The following is a 26,213-nucleotide window of genomic DNA, read 5'->3' as shown; positions in this document are numbered from 1 at the left end:
GATTTCAGAGAGAGGAAGGGAGAGGGAGTGAGAGAAAGAAACATCAATGATGACAGAGTCACTGATCGGCTGCCTCATGCATGCCCCTACCGGGGATCGAGCCCGTAACCTGGGCATGTGCCCTGACCAGGAATAGAACCTCCATCTCCTGGATTCTAGGTCAATGTTCAACTGCTGAGCCACGCCTGGCCAAGCTCATTATGTTTTAACATTCTCATAGATTTACTTAGGATAAAATTCTGGCTATGACTTGAAAACTTAAGAAATTTCCTTGAAAGTGATTAAAAACTAGAAGCAAAAATAAGACATCTCAGACTACTGAAAGTGCTCACTTTTCTCTCCCCATTTCCAACTCTTTACTGAGATAACTGGCAAAAGTAGCGTCAAAATTTTGAGATGAAGCAGAGGTAGTCTAAAGCATGTTCCCATGCTGAGTTCAGTGAGGCCACTGGCCAGTGAAAGGCTTCATGGACAGTGGTGGCTGCAGGCTGATGTAAGTCTTGAGTTTTCTAAGAAAGAATCTTGAGAGCTCTTCCGCTTACCTCAGCCCCTTGCTTCAAGGCCAAGCTAAATCTATACAGTAGATTAAATTTGTTGCACATGTTATTTATACAGTAAGCAAATATCTGAACTAGTGAAAAGTGTGTGAATTGATATGCAAATTTTCTTATTTTAGAATTATTCTAGAAAAAAATATTTCACAGTTTCTCTCAGCAACTCGGAAGATTCACAATTTAAATGAGCAATTACTGAGCATCTGTAATACACCAGGCATCAAAAAGAAATTGTAGTTAACCTATCACTTTGCAAATACTGGCATAAATCTACTAAGGGATTTAGATTTTTAAAACATAGTTGTATTTGCAAATGGTATGCTGAACAAACAGGACACATAATATGATCAACATGCAAATTTAATGTCTGCCTCCTCTTCTGCTTTCGACTTTTGTCACTCAGGGGGGAACCTGTTCCTTTGCTGCTGGCTGACCACGCAGCAGGCCCAGTGAGTTCTCACTTACTCTAAGGTAACATCAGTCCTCACAGCGAGGCATAAACACAGTCTCAATTCAGTAGGCAGGATGTCCAGTCTTAAATGTTAATCAATCCTCTAATCTTCATTCCAAAGCAGGACTTCTCCTCCCCTTCTCTCGGCTAAGCCTTCAGTTGGGGGACCCCACCTGCCCTTTGAGGTCTGTTTCTGCCCTTTCTGCTCACCACCTCCTCCATCACAGTGGGAGAGAGGGGCAGTAAGCCTGTAGGACATTCTTACTTGGCTGGTGGCTACAGAACCTCTGGGCTCGGCAAATGGCTAAAGCTGATTCTTCCTTCGGAGCTTGCCTTGCTCAGGACCTCTGTCCTGCAGTTCCCTGGACCAGGCTGATGCGTCTCTCCTCCTCAGCCCTGAAGAACTGTTTCCCTTTCAGCTCCTTGCTGCTGGTGCCCCTCCAGGCAGCCTTGGGCAGAGTGCAAAATAACTCAAGTCTCACCTGCACGGTTCTTAAGAAACCATCACATACATCCTTTGTGGTGATCACAGTCTCAGGGAGAACGGGCCACCCCAACACAGCCCTCTGTCCTCGTGCTGCCACAGCTTGCTTTAGTTTTCTCAGGCATGAGTGAGTCACTGATCCTGTTTCCCAACCCTTAGTAAAAGCATTTCCAAGCCTTTTAGGTGATCTCCTGAAATCCCTTCACAAGCCATTAAGGAAAAGAGGTAGAATTACTTGGGGATAGTGGGAGCTCACACTCTGACAGAGTTAAAGAAATCTCTTATCTTCCCCCACTGCACACTTTTTTATATGTTGCATCTGACCAAGGGATGTGAGTCATGAAACAAGTTCTCTGAAATTTCCTTCAAACCTCTGCACGTGGGGGGAACCCATTCTCTTTTTGGGAACTAGTAAATGTTTTATTGGCACCTCAGGAATTAGGCCAGGAACTGTCCGATTTTAAAATCCTACTAATACCGTTATAATAACCTGGTTATTATTTAACAGGAAAGGAACAAAGGGGAGACTAGATAATATAGGCATGCCATTTATACGGCTTTGCTAGGAAGCTGCAGTTAACTCTCTCCAGGTCTATTTCCCACAGATCGATGGGGGAAGGGACTGGATAATAGACACATGCCCAGTAAAGTCTGGGTGACATGGGAAGATGCTTACCTGTCAGTCACACCTGGGAATGAGTCAGTGGCCAGAATAGGTGTGGCCACTGCAAGAGAATGAAATCTGAGATACTTAAGAACAAAGAAAGTTCCCTCTCTTGGGACTCCTGTTGTAGGTGGTGCACTCCCCTACATTCACCCACGTGGCCCACAGCCAATGTGGGACCCACTCAATGGATTAATGGACTTTAACTAACCTGATGCTACATCGGACCCAGCTTCACCATGGAATGGAAGCTCTGGACACTGGCCCTGCTTTAGCTCTACTAAACCCCCGGCTGCATATTTTCCAGGACTGGTTTAAGGAACATGGAACCTTGCAAATCAAGAAATACAATTCCACGCAAATAAAAACCATTCATTTTCCCCTGTGAGTCTCAGGAAATTCCTTTTCTGAAGATATTGCAAGAATCCCACTTCCGCTAGCTACAGAGAAAATGCACTCACCCAATCCTCCGGCAACAATACTATGGTCTTAATTCCATTAGATTTACAAATATACCTGTAGTATCAAATACTGACAGATTATAAGTGTTAACATTGGTGTAAGAAAATCTGGTCTACTATATATTTATAGCAGGATAAGCTGCTTTATTGTAGACAAAATCTTAACTCATAATCTTTATAGAACCTTTTTAAGAAGTGATTGGAAGTTCCATGAAGGCAGAGAACCTGGCTTTCTAATTCAGAGCCTACAGAAAACATTTATCAAGCAACTATTTTATGCTAGACAAAAAAAAAACAAAAAAACAAGCACTTTCATATAATGTTTTGTTTATCTTAAATTGAGATAAGAAATGCTTTTAAAATGTTTTACTTATTGTACATATATATCTTATTATAAGTATATTCTAAAGTTAAAGACATTATTTATAAAAAGAAAAAAACCTTACCTTGGTTTTCTGGTTCTATCTCTGGGCTTCCTAATTAAACCTTCCAAGTGCTTATTTCTCTCTTCTAAACTGAAAGAAGAAACAATTCCAATTTTTGACTAAAATGGACTTTTCTAAACTAATATTTTGTAGATTCATTGGATGATTTGAGTAGAAAAATTCAAATGTAGCTTTCTCCACATCATCCATCAATCTCACTATATGGATAAATGGGATTCTTTCCTCAAAACCCAAATTATTTAATCAGTTTTTCCCTTCATAGGTTCCAGTGGTGATGAAGGCAAGCAGATAGTAGTAAACCTATAAAGTGACATTCAGATGTTCTTCTATTTGTTTACAGGGCGGGTAGAGAATTGATGACTTTGTATGAGTAAACCCAGCATGATCCTGGGGGCAAGCTGTTAACAAAGACCCTGAGCTGTGAGCTGCTTTGACATGGGGAAATGTGTGAGTATTACAGGAAGGATGACAGCCTTCAGGTGGCCTGCTAGACATTAACTTGCGTTCTGTTTTTATGGCTTTTAGCATAAGAAATACTAGTGGGTTCCCTTGTTTTCCCTAGGAGGGCAAATTCAATTAAGATGGTCTCCTCCCAAACTTACATTCCCATCTAGGGAGGGGGTATTAGTTCCCTGTGACTGCTGTAACAAATTTCCACACAGTTGGTGGCTTCAAACAACACACATTTATTCTCCCACTATTCTGGACGTCAGAAACTAGAATCAGTTTCACTGTGCTGAAATCAAGGTGTCTGCAAGGAAATGCTCCCTCTGGAGGCTCTAGAAGAGAATCCTTTGCCTTGCTTTCTCCATTTCTGGGGACTGTCCTCATTCCTTGGCTCATGGTTCCCTCGTTGCATCCCCTTTTCTCCCCCAGCTTCCATGGCCTCATTGCCTTTTTCTGTCATCAAATTTCTTTCTGCCTCCCTCTTGTAAGGACAATTATGATTGCATTTTGCATTTAGGGCCTGGGTGGACAATCCAGGATAATCTCTCCATATCGAGATCTTTAATTTAATCCATTTCCAAAGTCTCTTTTGCTATGTAAGGGAACAGTCACAGGTTCCAGGTATCTTTAGGGGGCATTATTCAGCCTGCCATAGAGGGTACACAGACCCTTAGGGGACAGGAAATTCTATTGCAGGGATTATAACCTCAAATGCTTATGGGAGAGTCGGGCAAGTGTGTGACATGACCAAAGCCAGATAAATGTGGATTAGGACAAACCAGAGATCAGCTCTTGACGAATGTTGCCATGTGGGAATGTTGCAGCAATGATGTCAGACCTTATTTTTAAAGAGAGAGAAATCTAAATTTTTATAGGAAATTGTCCTTTTAAAGTTTTGGCAATAATTTAAAAATCTTTTAAATATCATACAGACCAAGCAAAACACATGTGCCTGAGGATATTACTTACTTGTAGACTGTCACTTGAAACCTCTGCCTTATTGTCTAGGGCTATCAGGCTTTTGTTTTCAAAGGGTAAAGATGAGAAGTTGTCCAACCCAGGAAGTCATGACAGTATTTATTAAATAGGTCGGCCCTCTTTATACCAAATCTAAGTTGATCATGTTTTATTATCAGAGAAATGGCATGGAATAAATCTTTTGTATTTCTAGAGCTGAAAAAAAGGTCTTGGGGGAAGAGGGTAACCAAAGAGAGAAAGTGAAGTTTTTCCAGGTGTGAACAAAGCACCAGTGAAATATACTTATACACAGTGCTCCTGTGTATAGAGCTGACAGCTAAAAGCTACAGCCTAAGCCTAAGTAAATGGAGGTCCTTGGTGTGCAGTAGAGGAACTGATGTCCTCCCTTGGAAAGCACCAACGGCCCATGCAGAGAGCCAGGCAAGCAAAGCAGCCACAGCTGGTGGACTGATGGTGCTAACTGTGCCTGCCACCAGGTGGCGTGATCTCCCACTTGGAAGTGGAAACCAGATTTACCCTTCATAGAGTCTGCACATATTTAAAGTAAAAAATTTGATGTTTTGACATATGTACACAACTGGGAAACTGGTCACAATCAAGATATGAACATATCCATCGCCATCAAAATTTTCCTCATATACCTTTGTAACTCCTCCCTCCTCCCTCCTATCCCTCCTGGCCACCACAGCCCCAGAAAACTACTGATCTGTTTTCTTTCACTATAGATTAATTTGCATTACCCAGAATTTAATATTATAGAATCTTACTCTCAGCCTAAGTATTTTGAGACTGGTCCATGTTGTTGCATGTAATTTCATTCATTTTTTATTGCTGAGTAGTATTCCACTGTGTGGCTACACCACGATTTGTTCATCATTTCACCATTTGAGGGACATTGGGTTGTTTCCAGCCTGGGGCTATTAAAAATAAAGCCGCTATGAACATTCATCTTTGTGTAAACACATTCCTTCTTTTTTCCCTGGATCCACACACAGGAGTGGGGTGGCTGAATCATAGGGTAGTGGATAGTTAACTTTTTAAGAAGCTACCAAAGTGTTTTTTAAAGTGGTTGTGCCATAGTGCATTCCCGCCACGAGGGTATGAGTGCTTCAGATGCTCCATCCTCACCAATACTCGGTATGGTCAGTCTTTTAGACATTCTAATAGGTATGTAGTGGTAGTCATTGCAGTTTTAATTTGCCTATTAATCATGCTGAATATCATTTCATGTGCTTATTTGTCATCCATATATTTATATATTTTCCTGGTGAATTGTCTGTTCTAATCTTTGCCCATTTTTAATGGATTGTTTTCTTATTATTGAGTTTGAGAGTTTGTTATATATTCTGGATAAAAGTTCTTTATCAGATATATGACTTGCAAATATGTTCTTTTAGATGGTGGCTAGTCTTTTTATTCTCTTAAGAGTAGTCTTTTGAAGAAGATTTAAATTTTGATGAAGTCGAAAGATCAAAATTTTATTTTACAGATCATGGGTTTAATGTCTGTTGAGGACCTTGACAAGTACCCTCAAAACTTGTACACTGTAACCATGGATCACATGATGGTAAGCAATGGTATGGCATAAAAAACCCCACATAGATTAATGGAATAGAAGAGAGAGCCTAGAGATAAACTCACACGTATACATGGTCAATAAATTTATGACAAAGGAGCCAAGAATATACAGTGGGGGAAAGGACAGTCTCTTTAATAAATGGTGTTGGGAAAACCAGACAGCCACATGCTAAGAAAGAAATTGGACCACTATGTCTCTTATACCATACACAAAAATCAACTCAAAATGGATTAAAGTCTTGCCCTGGCCAGTGTTGCTCAGTGGTTAGAGTATTAGCCCAAGCACTGAAGGGTTGCTGTTTGATTCCCGGTCAGGGCACATGCTCCAGGTTGCGGCTCAATCCCCTGTGGGGGGTGTACAGGAAGCAGCCAGTTGATGTTACACTCTCACATTGATTTCTCTCTCTCTCCTTCTCCCTTCTCTCTCTAAAAATCAATAAAAACACTTTTAAAAAAATCTTGTAGGCCATGCTAAGGATTTTTGCTTTTACCCAAAGGTGATGGAAAATCACTAAAGTGTTTTAAAGGGCATGATCAGATTTATATTTCAGAAAGATAACTCTAGTTGCATAAACAGAATGGACTTCAACAAGTACCTTCTTTTAGTCTTTTAGAAAAATTGAATATCATTAATGAATTTTGTAAGTAAGCATCTGTTTCTCAAATCCAAGGCATATAGAGTAGAGGTCAAGATGACGGCATAAACATGGTACTGGGAACCTCCCATAATCACATCAAAATAACAATTAAACTACAGAACAACCATTATTCAGAACCTCCTGAAAGCTAGTTGAACAGACATCCTATAACTAAAGATATAAAGAAGAAGACACATTGAGACAGTAGGAGGGGTAGAGATGCAAAATGGGTGGTCCCACCCCATGTGGGGCTGATAAAAATTGGGAGGGATATTTCAGCTGAGGAGGTCCCTCCTGAGGAACCAGAGATCCAAGCCCTACACCAGGATCTCCAGTTCAGGGTTCCAGTCCAGGAAGAGAAACCCCCATAAGTTCTGGCTGTGAAAATCAGCAGGAATGGAGGGCTGCTAGAGTCCCAGGCATGCCTCCACAGACTTACTCTGAATCACAGAAGCTTGAAAGGCACCAGGGATACAGGGGGAGAAAGTGAAATGTCAGGCTTCAGGAGGAGGGCTGGAGGGGCAGCTTTCTCCCAGACAGAAGTGCTGGCAGAGGCGATTGTCCCAACAGAGCCAGCAAACAAGTGCCATAACCTAGTCTCCATCAACCTAACACTGTTTGCCCCACCCTGGTGATTCCCTGAGACACTGCTCCCCCCCCCCCCCCCAAGCTGTTTCCAGTAGTTTTTCCACACTAACAGCTTGTCTTGGCTCATGTTTTGGACTTCCCTAAAATTTCTCAAACAAGTAGTATTTGGCCTCAAAATACCCCATACCTCTTGCTAAGTGGCCCCAGGCCTGGTACTAGTGGCAAGTCAGCCCTGGTTCACAGGCTGGCTTCTTTTGGGCCACCCCAAGCCCAGCACAAGTAGCATATCACTTTGTGGCTAGTGCTGGGTGGCCCTGGGCAGGGCACAGGCAGTGGCTGACTTTGGCCTGCACCTCCTGGGAAGCCCCAGAACCAGCACACCCAGCAGATAGCTCCAGATGATGCCAAAGCTCCACCCAATCACCTCTACAAGTAACACACTCAAGGGGAGGACTCAGAGCCCCACCAAAGCAATTCCTGTTCTGTGGGATTGGCAGATTCTCCACAGTGGTCAAGGCCAGTCCCTGCAGCCAATCATTCTGAAGGTAAATCCTTCCCAATGACCTACCAACAGCAATCAAAGCTAAACTACAGCCCTGACCAGGTGGCTCAGTTGGTTGGAGTGTCTTCCCGTACACCAAAAGGTTGCAGGTTTGATTCTAGTCAGGGCACATATCTAGGTTGTGGGTTCGATCTAGGTTGTGGGTTTGATCCCCAGTTGGGGTGCATATGGGACACAACCAATGTTTTTCTCTCACATTGATGTTTCTCTCTTTCCCTCTCTCTCTAAAAAAATCAATAAAAACATATCCTTGGGCAAGGATTTTTACATAAGCTAAACTACAACAGGAGGGTACACACAGCCCACCTAGAGCACCAACTAAGGCAACCAGGGAGGCTGTGCCACTGGGCCCTTTAGGACACCTACTACATAGGGCCACTCTACTAAGACTGGGAGACTTAGCAGCTCTACCTAATACATAGACACAAATGCAGGGAGGCAGCCAAAATCAGGAGACAAAGAACCATGTCCCAAATGAAAGAGCAGAACAAAACTCCAGAAAAAGAACTAAATAAATGGAAACAAGCAATCTATAAGATGCAGAGCTCAAAACATAGGTAATAAGGATGCTCAGTGATCTCACTGACGATTTTAATAGAGATAGGAAACATATAAAAGAACCAGTCAGAAATGAAGAATATAATAACTGAGATGAAGACTACATAACAGGGAATCAACAGTGGAGTACCATGAAGCAGAGGGTCAATCCAGTGATTTGGAAGATAAGGAAGCAGAAAACACCCAATCAGAACAGAAAAAAAAAAAAAAGAATCCAAACAAATGAGGATAGTATGAGGAGCTTCTGGGACTTCCAGTATATCAACATTCACATCATGGGGGTTAGGTGGAGAAGAGAGAAAACAAGGAATTGAAAACCTATTTAAAATATAATGATGGCAAGCTTCCCTAATCTGGTGAAGGAAATAGACATACAAGTCCAAGAAGTGCAGAGAGTCCCAAACTAGATGAACCCAAAGAGGACCACACCAAGATTCATCATAATTAAACTCCAAAGGTTAAAGACAAAGAGAGAATCTTAAGGGAAGCAAGAGAAAAGCACTTAGTTACATACAAGGAAGCTCCCATAAGACTGTCAGATGATTTCTCATAAGAAACTTTGCAGGCCAAAAGAGATTGGCACAAAATATTCAAAGTGATAAAAAGCAAGGATCTACAACCAAGATTAGTCTGCTCAGCAAAACTATCATTTAGAATTGAAGGATAGATAAAGAGCTTCACAGACAAGAAAAAGCTAAAGGAGTTTATCACCACCAAATCAGTATTAAAAGAAATGTTAAAGGGTCTTCTTTAAGAAGAATAAATAAAAGATAAAAAATACTACTAATAAAATGGTAATAAATACATATCTACCAACAATTACTAAATGCAGATGGATTAAATGCTTTGATCAAAAGACATATGGTGGCTGAATAAACAACAAAACAAGACCCTTATATATGCTGTCTACAAGAGACTCACTTCAGATCTAAAGACAGATCTGTGTAGACCTAAAGTAAAGGGAGGGAAAAAGATATTTCATGAAAATGGAAATTTAAAATTGGGTAGCAATACATATACAAGACAAAACAGACTTAAAAACAAAGGCTATAGCCCTGGCCAGGTGGCTTAGTTAGCTGGGGAATCGTCCTGTGCACCAAAAAGGCTGTGGGTTCAATTCCTGGTCAGGGCACATACCTAGGTTACAGTTTCAATCCCTAGTTGAGCATGTGTAGAAGTTAACTGATTGATGTTTCTCTCTCTCTCTCCCTCTCTCCCTTCTTCTCTCTCTCAAATCAATTAATAAATAAAAATTTTAAAGAGAAAAAATATTATAATAACTATGTATGGTATCAGATATTAGTACTAGGTTTATCGGGGTGATTACTTTGTAAGTAATATAAATGTCTAATCACTGGTTTGTACACCTGAAACTAATATAATATTAGTCAACTGTAATTGAAACTCACTTAAAAAAATCCAAGGCATGGGGGAATTGATAACTTACAGTATAGCCTGTGAATGTATTTGAAGATACCTCAAACACTGCTAAATTTAACAGAATAGACAAGCGCCAATTGTTAATTTTTGAAGCAGTATATACATTTTAACGAGATCAAAGATAATTCACTATAATTAAATTAAAATACAGTTATTTGTGGATATAACAGCCTATATTTGATTTTTAAAAATGAAAATAATGATCACTTAAAGTAATTCAACTCAAGTGATATCTGGCAGTTGTTCTTGATATATCCAGACATTAAAATCATTGGATAGCTTCTAAAAATACCCAGGCCCTTCCCACCAGGTGTTTTAGTGTATTAGATTTGGGAGTAGGGCCTGGGCATTGGATATTTTTTAAGAAGCATTCAAGGCAATCCTAATAAGCAATCACAGGTGACAACCTTCTTAATAATGGTTATAGAATTTGGATGCTAAGTTTCTTCTTGAACACAAACCAGATCAACTACTCAATTGAAATATAATTTAAAATATTTTTAAATTTAAAAAAATAACTGGGGCAAAGCAATATAGCCAAGTGATAGTTTGATACTGTTTTTAAAATATTAGGTTATTCTTTATTTTTATATTTCATGAGCCCATGATGATTGAGCTGTTTCTTTGGTTCTAAACTAGTGGGGAGTCTAATTTGACTTGTGTAACAACATCCCCTTTTCCCACAAAATTTTAAACTTGCCTGCATCAGTCTGAAAAGTGAGAAAATTGTTTTTATCATTCATTCTGCTTAGAAAAAATAATGAAAAACAAAAGCAGGCTTTCCAAAGTACAAATACCTATGGTGTCTTTCAATAATCTTGTGGTGAGTTAGCTCTACAGAAAGTTCCTATTTTGGGAGGAGCTTTCGCTCTAGAGATAGCCAGCACAGTACAAATGAAATTGGAGGAAGAGGCATATGGAAATGAGGGTAATACATAAGAGGAAAAGCTGCAGAATTTAAAAACAGCAATTTGAGAGTGTTTCAAGCTAAATCTCATTCTAATGATAAAGTTTATTTGGTACTTGATATATGTATGTATGTTTCATTTGGTGTACATTCAAAAACCTTTTGTGAATAAATACTAAGCATTTCAAGGTTATTTTACTTGAATACCATGGCAATATCCTCAAAAATTTTTGGATGTTTCTCACTAATTCCTTCACCCCACCCCTTACCCCAAATCAAAGGAAACTCTGAAAAAGGAAGACGAAAATCTGGTGAGCCAAGTAGTCCAGACCCTCAGCAGACTCACTATATTATTGAAGAATGGTCTTAATATATAAAACTGCACAGTTTCCTCCTTTCTAGGAGTGTAAGAAAAAATGAATTTAGCAAGCCAGAGAGCAAAATAAAATATCGGTAAATGTTTAAAAAATTAAAAATTAAGCTTTTTCAACTTACTGTGCAATCTGGGAGTGAGATATCTTGAGCCTTTGGTCAGCACACTCAATAATTTCTTCATATGATGTAACCTTGAAAAAAGAAGCTAAACAAATTATTCTCCGATAAATTCTAGAATTTTTAAACTTTTTTTTTGTTTTAAATCTCTACAGGTTGAAGTTCAATTATGACTCCCCAGCAATGAAAGTTTTACAATAGGCAAAATGTCTTTCTTATATTTTTGAAAACAGAAATGGAATTATAATGTGTCTATTCATCATGCAGAAAGTGATGTGTCAAAAAATGGACAACTGTAGTGTGTCAACTATGATCCAGCTGTGGACTAGACAAGTGGTGTATGTATCAACCAAGTGATATAGTCGATTTGGTTCAAGTTAATGGAGCTTTTAAAACAGTTTTTATTTACAGTGTATTAAGATATAATTCACATAGCACACAGTTGACCCATTAAAATGCGCAGTTCAATGGCTTTTTGTGCATTCACAGATGGATGCATTCATCATCACCAATCAATCCCAAAGCATTCTCATTACCCCACAAAGAAACCGCCTATCCCTTAGCTGTCATCCCCACTCCCTCCATACCCCAACCCTGGACAACCACTAATCTACTTCCTGTCACACATTTTCCCATTCTGGATTTTTCATATAAATGGAATAATATAATATGTGACTGACTGGCTTCTTTCACTTCGCATGGTGTTTTCCAAGGTCATTTATGTTGTAGGACATATCAGTATTTCATTTCCTTTTATTTCCAAATAACATTCTACCATATGGATATGCCACATTTTATATATCCATTCATCAGTTGAATTATTTCCACTTTTTGGCTATTATGAATAATACTGCTATAAACATTTGTGTACAGTTTTTTGTGGACATATGTTTTCATTTATCTTGGGTACATAACTAAGAGTAGAGCTGCTGGATCATACTGTAAAGTTTTTAAAATATAGAATCATATAAAAGTCACTTTTTCAACATTTAATATTATTTTGTATTAGTTTCAGGTGTAAAGCCAAGTAGTTAGATCATATACTTTACAAAGTGTTCCCCTGATATTTCCAGTGCCCACTTGGCACCATACACAGTTATTACAATATTGCTGACTATATTCCCTATGTTGTACTTTACATCCCCATGAGTATTTTATAACTGCCAATCTGTACTTCTCAACTCTGTCACATTTTTCATCCAGTTCTCCAATCCCCCTCCCCTCTGACAACCATCAGTCTGTTCTCTGTATCTATGAGTCTGTTTCTGTTTTGTGTGTTCATTTATATTGTTCTTTAGATTCCACATATAAGTAAAATCACATGATATTTGTCTTTTCCTAACTTATCTCACTTAGCATAATACCCTCTAGGTCCATCCAGTGTTGCAAATGGTAAAATTTTATTCTTTTTTATTGCTAGGTAATATTCCACTGTACATTTGTACCACAGCTTTTTTATCCACTCATTTATTGGTGGGCAGTTGGGTTGCTTCCATATGTTAATGCAGTTTTTAAAAGCAAGCTAGAACACTGGGTTGGCTAGATTTAAAATTACCCTCAAAGTGAAGTAGCAATATTAAGACCTGAAGTTGCTGACAGCAGAAGGATAGATACACACAATGTTCTTTTGCTAACTTTCAGCTGAAAGGCTAATGGGGATAATGTCATTATGAAGTAAAAGGAAATCAATATGAATGTGTTGTATCATCCCTCAGATCCTTTCTAATTCCAAAACTTGATTATTTTAATATTTGGCATAGTTTTTAAAGGACAAATTTCTGTAAGAAAATTTGTACCTTATTTATTAAATTGCCTAAATGTCTTTGATACTTGTCATTTTCTTCAATGAGCCTGGTGCAATGGTCTTCTTTTGACTCTAGAAGATTTCCCAATTTTGCAATCTGTGGGGAGACATAAGTAAAAATATTAACCTGGAAACAACCATAAAAGCATGAATGCTAAGAACAAATGAGAACTGTGAGCTATACTTTATTCCAATATTCTCTCAAACTGAGTTGTACCATAGGTGAATCAAGAGATGCTATGAACCAACACAGACAACAGTATCATGGTTACCAGAGGGACAGGGGGGTGGTAGGGAGGTAGAAAAGGGTAAAGGGAGTCAAATATATGGTAACAGGAGAGGTGACTTTGAGTGGTAAACACACAATGCAATTTATAGATGATGTATTATGGAATTGTACACTCAAAACCTATATAATTTTATTAACCAATGGCACTCCAATCAATTTAATAAAAAATTTAAAAAGAGATACTGTAGCCCTATCCAGTTTTGCTCAGTGGCCAGAGCATCAGTCCATGGCCTGAAGGGTCCTGGGTTTGGTTCCGGCCAAGGGCATGTAGCTCGATTGCAGGCTGCATCCCAGTTCGAGGCGCATGCGGGAGGCAGCCAATTGTGTCCCTCTCATATCGATGTTTCTCTTTCCTCCTCTCTCTCCTTTCCACTCTTTCTGAAGAAGCAATGGAAAAAATATCCTTGGGTGAGGATTAAAAATAATAATAAAATCAATCAATAAAAGAGATGTCATGAGCCAGATCCTACTTAGATTGCATTTAAACTGGATGAGCAGAAATTGTTATTTCAGCTTTTCTCTAATTTAACACTATGAAACAGCTTTGCAAATAATTCAATACCTGTTGGTAAATACAAATACTTGTTAGACCCAACTCTTTTCTTTTTTTAATTTGCCTTTATTGTAGAAAGTATTACAGATGTTCTCCCCCCCCCCCCCATTGACCCCCTCCACCCCACATTCACCCCACCCTCAGGTCTTCCCCACACCAATGTCTGTGTCCAAGGGTTATGCTTATAAACATGTAAGTTCTTTCATTAATCTCTCCCCATCTACTCCCCTACCCCCACCTTCCCTCTGAGATCCCTCAGTCAATTCCATGCTTCTATGTCTCTGGATCTATTTTGTTCATCAGTTTATTTTGTTCATTAGATTCCACATATGAGTGAGATCATGCAGTACTTATCTTTCTCTGACTGGCTTATCTCGCTAAGTATAATATTCTCCAGTTCCCTCTATGCTGTCCCAAAAGATAAGAGATCCTTCTTTTTTATAGCTGCATAGTATTTCATGGTGTAAATGTACCACAGTTTTTTTTATACACTCATCTACTGATGTGTATTTGAGAAGCATGTATATTCTGCAGCTTTGGGGTGGAATGTTCTGTAAATGTCAATTAAATCCATGTGATCTAGTGTATCATTTAGAGTCACTGTTTCCTTGTTGATTTTTTGTCTGGAAGTCCTATCCAGTGCAGTCAATGGGGTGTTAAAGTCTCTTAGTATGACTGTATTGCTGTCGACCTCTCCCTTAAAGTCCTCTAGAAGTTTTTTTTATAAATTTAAGTGCTCCTGTATTGGGTGCACATATGTTATATCCTCTTGTCAGATCGATTCCTTTAGTATTATGTAGTGACCTTTCTTGTCTTTCATAATGGTCTTCATTTTGAAGTGTATTTTATCCTATATGAGTATTGCTACCCCAGCTTTTTAAAAATTTCCATTTGCATGGAAAAAATTTTTTCACCCCTTCACTCTCATCCTGTGTGAGTCTTTTGTTCTGAGGCGGGTCTCTTGTTGACAGCATGTATTTGGGTCATGTTTTCTTATCTTCAGCCACCCTATGTCTTTCTATTGGAGCATTTAATCCATTTACATTTAAGGTTATTATTGATAGATACTTATCTACTGCCATTTTAATTATTTATACCTATGTCTCTCTCTATTTCTACTTCTAATTATAGCAGTTCCTTTATCATTTCCTGCAATGCTGGTTTGGTGGTGATAAACTCCTTTAGCATTTTTTTTTTTTTTTGGTCTGGGGAGCTCTTTATTTCACAATCTAACTTCAATGGTAGTCTTGCTGGATAGAGTAGTCTTGGTTTCAGATCCTTGTTTTCATTACCTTGAATGCTTCATGCCATTCCCTTCTGGCCTGTAGAGTTTCTGATGAGAAGTCAGCTGATAGCCTTATGGGAGCTCCTTTGTAGGTAACTGATTGCTTTTCTCTAGTTGCCTTTAATATTCTCTCTTGGTCTTGAATTATTGGTATTTTAATTTTGATGTGTCTGGGTGTGGGCCTCTTTGTATCCTTCTTGCTTGGGACTCTCTGTGCCTCCTGAACTTGTGTGATTTTTTTCCTTCACCAGGTTAGGGAAGTTTTCTGCCATTATTTCTTCAAACGGGTTCTCTAGCCCTTGCTTATTTTCTACCTCTTCTGGCACTCCTATAATGCAAATATTGTTACATTTCATGTTGTCCCACGGCTCCCTTAAACTGTCCTCCTGTTTTTTAACTGTTTTTTTCTTTTTAGATCTGATTTTTTTTATATCATCTTCTAATTTGCTGATCCAATCCTTGGCTTCCACTAATCTGCTGTTTATTCCTTCCAATGTATTCTTTATTTCTGCTATGTCAGTCTTCATTTCCTTCATAGTTTCCGTATCTTTTTTCATGCTGTTGAGCATCCTTACAATCAGTATTCTGAACTCTATATCTGATAGATTGCTTATCTCCATTTCATTTAGCTCTATTTCTGGAGACTTCTCTTGTTCTTTCATTTGGGGCTTGTTCTTTGGTCTCCTCATTTTGGTTGCCTGTTTGGATTTGTTTCTATGTATTATGTAGACCTGCTAGGACTCTCAGTCTTTTTGGAGGGTCTCTGGTGCAGGTCAATGTCAGACACAGTTCCTGACTGGCCCTGAGTACCTTGTTTGGAGCTATCAACCACCCTCAGCTTGAGGTCTCCTCTGCTGGGGCTGACTGTGGTTGGATAGGACCAAGATGCACACCAATGTCTGCTTTTTCAAGGCCCGGGTCCAGAAGCAGATCAGGCAAAGACTCAAAGCATTCTGAGGTCCACTTCTGGCTGCAGGCTGATTACTCTGATTCTCTTAATGAGCCTCAGGCTGTAGAAATTCCTCTGGGTACTGTGAGAGGTTTTCCAGCAGGGTGGGGCAATTGCTACCCCCTAGGTAAAAGTTGCTTGGAAGGTAAAAGTCTGCCTGTGAAAAATGTCCTCTGATGTATAGGGAATGACTCAGCACAGGAATCCAGAGGGGTGCCCTCTGAGCTCTATCTCCAAAGCCCACAACCCTTGATTCTCCTCACACAGCTCCAGTTCATTCTGCCCACCCCCTGCTGGAGTCCAAGGTGAGTGGCTGCACACAAAACTTTATGCATTAGCTCTTCAAGAGGGTGCCTGCATTTCTAGCCATCTCTTTCTGGCAGACAGAAACCCGGCTGCTTTTCACAGCCAGATGTTATATGGGCACCTTTCTCAGTTCTGGTGCTCTTGGCCAGGAAGCCCAGCCTAGGGTTTAGGCCCCAGAGTCCTCAGTGGGAACCCCCAGAGCTGAGATCTCCCTCCAGACCTTCAGCTGCTGCCTGTGGGAGGCCAGCCAGCCCTCTGGTGCCTCTGCATTTCCTACCAGTCTCTCTGTGTTCTCCACTTTTCCTCCTTGGTTATGAGGGTGCTCTCCAGCTGGTCTTCAGTTGCAGTTGATTATTCAGGATGGTTTTTCTATATTTTAGTTGTAATTCCAGTTTGGTCTTGGGAGTGTCAGTGTAGCTTCCACTCTGTTGGCCACCATCTTTAATTTCCAGCCCCAACCCTTAACTACATTCTTTCCAGATGTAACCATTGTAGACTTGTTTGTTTCTGAGTAAAGCACTGATATTGTGCTTGTCAAATCCTTTTCAGGTTTGATAAATACTCACCTGTATAAATGACTGCCAGTTTTAAAAAAGGTTGAGCTCAATATATGTCATATTCTGACCTATGGTCTACTTTTTATTTGCAGAAAAACCATTAAAAATTAAGAACTGTATTCTAAAAGCGACATCTAGGATAATCAGAAAGGGGTGTGCACAAATTTCTTTATCAGTTACCTTAATTTTCAAAGCAATTATAGAAGAAAAAGGTCAGAAATGTTCCAATTAAATAACAATGTTAAGAATGGCCATCAATCTTCTAATGTTTTAAATATACTTACATGTCTGTAGTGAAATAACTAGAGGAAGCAAAGGCAAGGCAAATTTGTTGTAGAAATAGCAACTAATTTGTTTTTCTTTCCTATGTAAATGAAGCAATGGGTTGGGATTTCATTTGACTGCAAACCTTATTTCAGGTAGGGAGTACAGATATCATTACTTCAACTTAACAGATGAAACCTAGGTAGAGAGAATTTAAAAGATTTTTGAAAGGATGTGTCTAGAAGTAGAAAATATTTATCACCCATTACCATAAGACTTTTCTATTCTGTGCCTTTGCATGTCATCTCCTTCTGGAGGGTCGCGTTCCACTCTTAGCTTTACAAAACTCATGAAGTGAAGCAACATGGAATTTACTGAAGCAACATGGAATTCCTCCTCACGTCTGTTTTTCACTATAGACTTCATGGCATATTTTGAATTTCTTTAAGGGTTTTTCAGATCAAAGTAATAACCCTTATAAGATCTCAGATTAAAGAAAGAAGAGCAAAAGATTTCTAAAAATATAATTATTTTTGAGATAAAGGGATAGCTCTTTAAAGCAGTTTTTGGATTATAATAAAAGGAACCTAAAATTTTAAGTTTCTGCTAACGAGTGTAAAGTTTAACTGCTTTAAGGGTATAATGGACATACAATAAACTGCAGATTTTAAAGAGTACAATTTGATAAGTTTTTACATATACATGCAACTATGAAACCATCATCACACTCCATCGCTGCCCTTCCCACCAAAGTTTCCTCTAGCCTCTTGGTAATCCCTCCCTCCTGCCTGCCTGTCTTCTGTGACTCCCACACTATGCTAGCCCAGGCTAATGCTCATCTGCTTTCTGTCACCATTGATTAGTTTGTATTTTCTAGAGTTTTATATAATGAAACCAACAGCATTTACTATTGTCTGGCTCTTTCACTCAGCATAATTATTTTGAGATTCATCCAGGTTGCTTGTGTGTAAGTAGTTCATCTCTCTTTTTTTTTTTTTTAACAAGTATGTCATTGTATGTTTATCCATTCATCTGTTGTAGACATTTGAGTTCCTTTCAGTTGTTGGCTATTACAAATAACACTGCTAGGGACCTTCATGTACAAATCTTTGTATAAACATATGCTTTCATTTCTCTTGGGTAAATACCTAGGACTAGAATGATGGTAGATGTACATTTAACTTTTTAAGAAACTGCTGAAATGTTCTCCAAAGTGGTTGCACCATTTTATACTCCCACCAGCAGTGTATGAGAGTTGCAATTGCTCTACATCCACACCAATCCCTGGTATGGTCGGTCTTTTTTTTTTAGATCAGGAGGTGAAAGGTTCAGCATAAACATCCATGGGGTTGAAGCTAGAGAGGAATTCACACCCTCCTCTAGGGCAAGGATTCTATTGAGATATTGGCTATTCCCCCAAACATTCCTTCCCAGCTTTCACTCAACTGGAGCACTCACTTTGTCCTCAACTCCCAAGTTAACATCTTCCTCCATACCTCATGGGTTCCACTGACTGATCAAACTGTGATGTTTGTTCTCCACTCTCCCAGCTACACGTTCCTGAACTATGTCCCCTTCAAAGTTGTCCCACTTCCCCAAATCCCAGGAATGTATTTTGTCCCATCTTTTAAAAAAAAATCTTTTGACCATCTTCACTTATTTCCTCCCCCACCCCCTACAACCACCAATAATAACCTGTTCTCTGTATGTGAGCTTGTTTTTGTTGTTTTGTGTTTTAGATTCCACATATAAGAGAAATCATATGGCATTTATCTTTCCTATGTCACTTAGCATAATGACCATGTACGTGATATGGTAGTTCTACTTTTAATTTTTGAGGAATCTTCATACTGTTTTCCATAGTGGCTGTACCAGTTTACATTCTCACCAACAGTGTACAAGGATTCCCTTTTCTTCACATCCTTGCTAACACTTATTTCCTGTCTTTAAAAAAAAAAAAAATTCTTTATTGTTGAAAGCATTACAGCTGTCTCCACTTTCCCCCCATTGTCCTGTCTTCTTTATAATGGCCATTCTAACAGGTGCCAGGTGATACCTCATTGTGGTTTAATTTGCATTTCCCTGATAATGATGTTGAGCATCTTTTCATGTACCTGTTTGCCACCTATATGTCTTACTTGCAAAAATGTCTACTCAGATCTTCTGCCTATTTTTAACTGAAAATTTCTTTTTTTGCTCTGAGTTGTATGAGTTCCTCATATATTTTGGATATTAACCCCTTGTCAGACACGATTTGCAAATATTTTCTCCCGTTCACTAGGTTGCCTTTTCATTTTGTTGATGGTTTCCTTTGCTGTGCAGAAGTTTTTTAGTTTGACGTAGTCCCACTTGTTTATTTTTTGCTTTTGTTGCTTTTACTTTTGGTCTCAGATTTAAAAAATCATCACCAAGACCTATGTCATAGGAACTTACCGCCTATGTTTTCTTCTAGGAGTTTTATGGTTTTGGATACTATGTTCAAGACTTTAGTTCATTTTGAGTTGATTTTTGTGTATGGTATAAGAAAGATAGTGTTCCAGTTTCATTCTTTAGCATGTGGTTGTCCAGTTTTCCCAAAACCACTTATTAAAGAGACTGTCCTTCTCCCCACTGTATATTCTTTGTCCTTTTTTTTAAACTTACTGACCACATATGTGTGGGTTTATTTCCGGGCTCTCTATTCTATTCCATTGATCTATGTGTTTCTTTTTATGCCAATATCATACTGTTTTAATTACTACAGCTTTGTAACAGAGTTTGAAATCACGGAGCATGATGTCTCTAGCTTTGTTCTTCTTTCTCCAGGTTGCTATGGCTATTTGGAGTCTTTTGTGCTTTCATACAAATTTTAGGATTTTTTGTCCCATTTCTGTGAAAAATGCCATGGGAATTTTGATAGGGATTGCATTGAACTGCTTTGGATAGCATGGAAATTTTAATATTAATTCTTCCAATCCATGAGAATGAAATATCTTTCCATTTATTTGTATCTTCAATATCTTTTGTTCATTATTTTTATTATACATTCTAATAGTTGTGCAGTGCTATTCATTGTGGTTTTAATTTACCTCTTCATGATGAGTATTTTTTCATGTGTTTATTTGCCATCCATGTATCTTCTTAATGAAGTGTCTGCTAAAATCTTTTTTGCCCACTTTTTATTTATTTTATTATTTTGTGTTAGTTTCAGGTGTAAAATACAGACAACCAGATACTTTACAAAGTGTTCCCCTGATATTTTCCAGTACCCACCTGGAACTACACATAGTTATTACAGTATTATTGACTATATTCCCTATGCTGTACTCTACATCCTCATGACATTTTTGTAACTACCAAGCTTTACTTAATCCCTGCACCATTTTCACCCTGTCTGCAAACCCCCCTCCCCTCTGGCAACCATCAATTTGTTCTCTGTATCTTATGAGTCTGTTTCTGTATGGTTTACTCATTTGCATTGTTTTTTATTCCATGTATAAAGTGAAATTATATTTGTCTTTCTCTGACTGATGTCACTTAGCATAATACCCTCTAGGTCTGTCCATGCTGCGAAAAATGGTAAGATTTTATTTTTTTTAATGTTTTGCCCACTTTTCAAATTGGGTTATTAATTTTATTATTATAAGTAGAGTTGTGAGGGTTCTTTACATATTCTTATTTAAAATATGTCTTTATTGATTTTAGAGAGAGAGGAAGGGAGAGGGAGAGAGATAGAAGCATCAATGAGAGAGAAACATCTATTGGCTGCTTCCTGCATGCCCCTCACCAGGAATCGAGCCTGCAACCTGGGCATGTGCCCTGACCAGGAATTGAACTGGTGAGCTCTTGGTGAAAGGGTCAATGTTCAACCACTGAGCAACACTGGCCAGGCTCTTTCCATATTCTTGATACTCTTTCCATATTCTTGATACAAGTTCTTCACCAGATCCGTAACTTGCAAATATTTTCTACCAGTTTGTGGCTCATCTTTTCATTAAGAGCTCAATATTTTAAAGTTTAAAAAAAATATTTCAAAAGAGAAAAGTTTTGGAAGACAGTCTATTAAAGTTAAATCACTGAAAAAATCTAAAATGTTTTCATGAATGCACACCAAAAACTTCCTAGGTTTTTAGCATGACACTCATGTGTGGTTTTCACCTTGCTTAGTGCTTTGATTTTGGCACCCTCTTTGCCTCCAGTGAACACCTCAGCTCTCTTGGAGAAACCTTTCCCTTGCCTCTCCCAACTCCCCAAGTCAGTGCCCATATCTAAGTGAAGGTAGAAGAAATCATAGACTTGGAGACAAGCTAAGCTGAAGAAAAAGCAAAAAATCTTTAGATGGGTACCCGGCCCAGGAATATGTTACTCTACAGATTTAAATCACCTTGGCTTGAAAGCAGTCTGGACTCTGCATATAGCATAGTGGATGTTATTTAGTCTGTCACGATTCTTATTTTTTGAAAATATAATGCATCTGTTAAAATCTGTGTTAAATGAAATTGTTAAAATCTGCATATGAGACTGTCTCAGAGATACAATTAGCAAAAGCAACATACTGAAAGATGCTCCATCTTACTATAAGGATAAATTAGAAGGGTAATTGTTTAGAAAATTTTCAAGTGATAATACTTAATGTTGGTATGGTGTTTGGTGAAACAGTATCACTGACACACTGATACCTGCAAGGTAAAGTTCTACTCTTTTGGAAATTCACATGCATATTTATAGCTTTAAAAGCAGTAACCACATTTCTGTAATTTATTCTAAGAAAATAACCTACAAAGGAAAAGCCTCTCCAGATAAAAGCAGAATGATCCCAAATATCAAACAAGGTGAATAGCTAAAAATTATTGTATTTCCACTCTGGAATATTATGCAGCCATTACGAATTATATACAATCTATAGGGATAGCATAGTAACATGCAAAATGTGTGATATAGTAATTAAAACAAAATTTAAGAGTTTATAGACACTAAAATTTCAACTCTGTAAAAATAAGTGAACAAAAACTGGCTGTGTCTGAAATATTCTAGTATGAGCTATGATTCATTCATGTTAAAATACTATACAGGAGTGAAAGTGAATAAATTACAGCTATACCTACCACAGGAATCAATCTTGGAATTATAAGGTTGAGGAAGAAAAAACTTAGAAAAGGACATACAAAATACAATTTTAAGTGACATGCAAAACAATATTATATATTATTTGCCCTGGCCAGGCGGCTCAGTGGGTTGGAGTGTCATCCCGTACACCAAAAAGGTTGTGGGTTCGATTCCTGGTCAGGGCACATAAGTAGGTTGTGGGTTCAATCCCTAGTCAGGGAGTGTACAGAAGGCAACCAATTGATGTTTCTCCCCTACATTGATGTTTTTTTCTCTCTCTCTCCTTTCATCTCTGTCTAAAAATCAGTGAACATATCCTCAGGTGAGGATTAAAAAATAAAAAAAAACACTCATCTACTGATGGGCCCTTGGGCTGTTTCCAGATCTTAGCTATTGTAAATAACGCTGCTATGTACATAGAGGTACATATATTCTTTTGATTGATGTTTCAAGATTCTTAGGATATACTCCTAGAAGTGGGATCACTGGGTCAAAAGGCAGCTCCATTTTTAATTTTTTGAGGAACCTCCATACTGTTTTCCATAGTGGCTGCACCAGTCTGCATTCCCACCAGCAGTGCACTAGGGCTCACCTTTCTCCACACCCTCGACAGCACATGCCATTTGTTGATTTGTTGATAGTGTGAAGTGATACCTCATTGTGGCTTTAATTTGCATCTCACTGATGATTAGCAATGTTGAGCAGTTTTTCATATGTCTCTTGGCCATCTGTATGTCTCTTTGGAGAAGTGTCTATTCAGGTCCTTTGCCCATTTCTTAATTGGATTGTCTGTCTTCCTCTTGTTGAGTTGTATGACTTCTTTGTACACTTTGGAAATTAGCCCCTTAACAGATGTATCCTTGGCAAACATGTTCTCTCATATTGTGGGGTTCCTTTGTATTTTGAGGATTTCTTTTGCTGTGCAGAAGCTTTTTAGTTTGATGTAGTCCTATTTATTTTTTCCTTTGTTTCTCTTGCCCTAGGAGATCTATTGGTGAAAATTCCACTACATGAGATGTCTGTGACTTTACTGCTTAGGTTTTCTTCCAGGGTTTTTATGGTTTTGCAACTTACATTTAAGTCTCTTATCCATTTTGAATTTATTTTTGTGTATGGAGTAAGTTGGTGATCTAGTTTTTTTTTTTTTTGCATGTACCTGTCCAATTTTCCCAGCACCATTTATTGAAGAGACTGTCTTTACTCCATTGTATGCTCTTGCCTCCTTTGTCACATATTAATTGACCATAATGGTGTGGGTCAATTTCTGGGGTCTTTGTTCTGTTCCATCGATCTATGTGTCTCTTGTTGTACCAATACCACACTGTTTTGATTACGATGGCTTTGTAGTATAGTTTGATATCCAATAAAGTGACCCAACTCTGTGGATAAAAAAGCTGTGGGACATTTATACCATGGAATACTATGCAGCTGTAAGAAAGAAGGATTTCTTACCCTTTGGGGCAGTATGGATGGACCTGGAGAATATTATGCTAAGCGAAATAAGCCAGGCAGAGAAAGGCAAATATCCCATGATCTCACTTATATGGGGAATCTAAAGAACATAACAAACTGATGAACAAAGTAGATTCAGTGACATAGAAGCATGGAACAGACTGACGAATCTCAGAGGAAAGGTAGGGGTGGGTGTGTGGGTGTGGAGAGATTAACCAAAGAATTTACATGCATATATGCATAACCCATGGACACAGACAATAGTGTGGTGAAGGCCTTGGGTGGGGAGTTGGTGTGGGGTGGAAGGGGTCAAGAGGGAAAAAAGGGGACATCTGTAATATTTTCAACAATAAAGTAAAATAAAATAAATGTCACTCCCCTCCTCAAAAATAAATAAACAAACAAACAAACCCAACAATATTATACATTGTGTAGAGATAAGTATCTATGCAGGAAAGGTAAATCCCAGATTAAGGATAATAGTTACCACTGGGTGGAGGGGCCACAGGGGGCTTGAATTACAATCATACTTTTTAACCTGGGTGGTAGGTACATGGATATTTGTCATATTAGCTTAAATATAGTTTGGTGTAAAATATTTTGAATAAATATTTTTAAAGATAGCATCACAGCCCTTACATACATGGAGATAAGAAACAAGGTCTAACAAGACCTCCCTACCCCTGGGTGTTTGAGGGCTGAGAGCATGTGCAACAGCATGTTCTCCTACCTCCCCAGCTCTCCTTCCCTGTGGGGCCTGCCTATGTGAGCTAGAGCACGTAGCACAGACACAGACCCAAGTAAGTTGTGATGGACCTTGCCACTTATCTGGAGAAGCTGGCTCCACAGGCAGGGCAGGGTTAGGCAGAGGAAGAGCACCCATGACTGGCCTGTCCACAGCCACACATACTTGACCACAGTAGAGAAGGAAGTCTTCCTAAAAGCTGCTCTTATGAATGGCAGGCACGGAGAGGCAGAGGAGCTGGCTGGCTGCTGGTACTGGATAAGATTCACAGTCCAGATGGGACTGCTCAGTCATGAAGTCCCCCAGAGGAGTATTTCTCTACAGTCCCTCTGTATTCTAGATTTGTAGACATAGTTCCACGTTAATAATATATTAACTTGCTCTGACATATTATGAGGCACTGAAATGTGAATCACTGAAAAAAAAAAACAGGTCCACACATCTTGTATTAGCTTCCTATTGCTGCTGTAACAAATGACCACAAACTTAGTGGCTTAAAACAACATAAATTTATCACCTTCCAGTTCTGTAGGGTAGAAGACTGCCGGGGTCTCACTCAGCTGAAGTCAAAGCATCAGCAGGGCTGTGTTCCTTCCTGGAGGCTTTAGGGGAGACTGTCCAGTTTCTGAAGGCTGCCCACATTCCTTGGCTTGTGACCCTTTCCCCCATCTTCAAGGCCAGCAGTGTTGCATCTCTGACATTCAGTGGTCACATCTCCCTCTGACATGGCTGGATACATGTGACTAGACTGGGCCCTTCTTGATAATCCTGGATAAACTCACTCCACATCTCAAGCCCTTGATTTAAACACATTTGCAAATTCCTTTTGCCATCCTCTGGAACCAGGGTGTGGACATCCCTGGGAGGCCACTGCTGTGTGTACCACACACCTCTAGGAGGATCTCCGAGGCCTCTATCACTTGAGGTGCAAGTGGCTTGGCCACACAATCGAGATATTTGGCTCTATCTTCCAGGATCCCTAAGAAGCTTTTGCCTACATTAACACTTTTTTCCTCAAATGGGTTTTCTCATACTGTTAACGTCAATTGCAGAAGTGTGTCAAAGTATAAATAACATTCACTGTGACAGTGGATGTATGTCATCAGTATGATCAGCCTTGGGGATTGGGATAGCTGACTGCTGACTGATTTCCCAATTCTTTACACTAAGGTTTTGAGATTGAATACATATAAAAAAATATAAATAAAAACCAAATAATTAAAGCAGAATGTAAGAAGAGGTGAAGACGAACATGCAGCTATGAAGACAGTGAAGCCTATGGTGCCATGTATTTGGCACTAAAGTTTCTGGTCAGTTACAAGGTTTTTCACTGTTCATTATTCACGCAGTGAAAAAGCAGCTGTTTCTAAGAAAAGCTTTTGCAGTAGGCCTGAGACTCAGAAGAAGTTCTCGTCCAAGCAGCACTAAGGGAAACAACAATCTCTCTGTAGTAAATGGAGCAAGATGTTCTTAAGATTGTTGAGGACAGAGTACCAAAGCACAACTCAGGAAAAGCAATTGTATGAGGGCCAAGGCAGGGTCCCCAGCAGCAGCTTTCCAAGAACGAACACGATCCAGGTTGTGACTCTTTATTAAGTAGTGAAATGAATTTATGACCGACACACACACAAAAATGAAATAGAACAGAATAAAACCAGTGTTTCTTCGGTGTCGGG

General features: G+C 39.0%; 1 protein-coding gene across 1 annotated transcript in view; it reads right to left on the bottom strand.

Annotated features, from left to right (window-relative positions):
• Positions 1 to 3,056: 3,056 nt before the first annotated feature.
• CAGE1 (cancer antigen 1) overlaps positions 3,057 to 26,213 on the bottom strand; it is a 51,977-nt gene continuing 28,820 nt past the window's right edge. Inside the window, exons 11-13 of the mRNA XM_087820728.1 lie at positions 13,045 to 13,149; positions 11,252 to 11,322; positions 3,057 to 3,129 (exon numbers count right to left, since the gene is read on the bottom strand). Of these exons, the coding sequence (XP_087676854.1) occupies positions 3,057 to 3,129; positions 11,252 to 11,322; positions 13,045 to 13,149 (249 nt within the window). The remainder of the gene's footprint in view (positions 3,130 to 11,251; positions 11,323 to 13,044; positions 13,150 to 26,213) is intronic.

This window comes from Miniopterus natalensis, chromosome 9 (genome assembly GCF_054644295.1).
Source record: "Miniopterus natalensis isolate mMinNat1 chromosome 9, mMinNat1.hap1, whole genome shotgun sequence".
NCBI lineage: Eukaryota > Metazoa > Chordata > Mammalia > Chiroptera > Miniopteridae > Miniopterus > Miniopterus natalensis.
The sequence above is the reverse complement of the archived record's forward strand: the minus strand, read 5'-3'. Positions and strand labels throughout refer to the sequence as shown.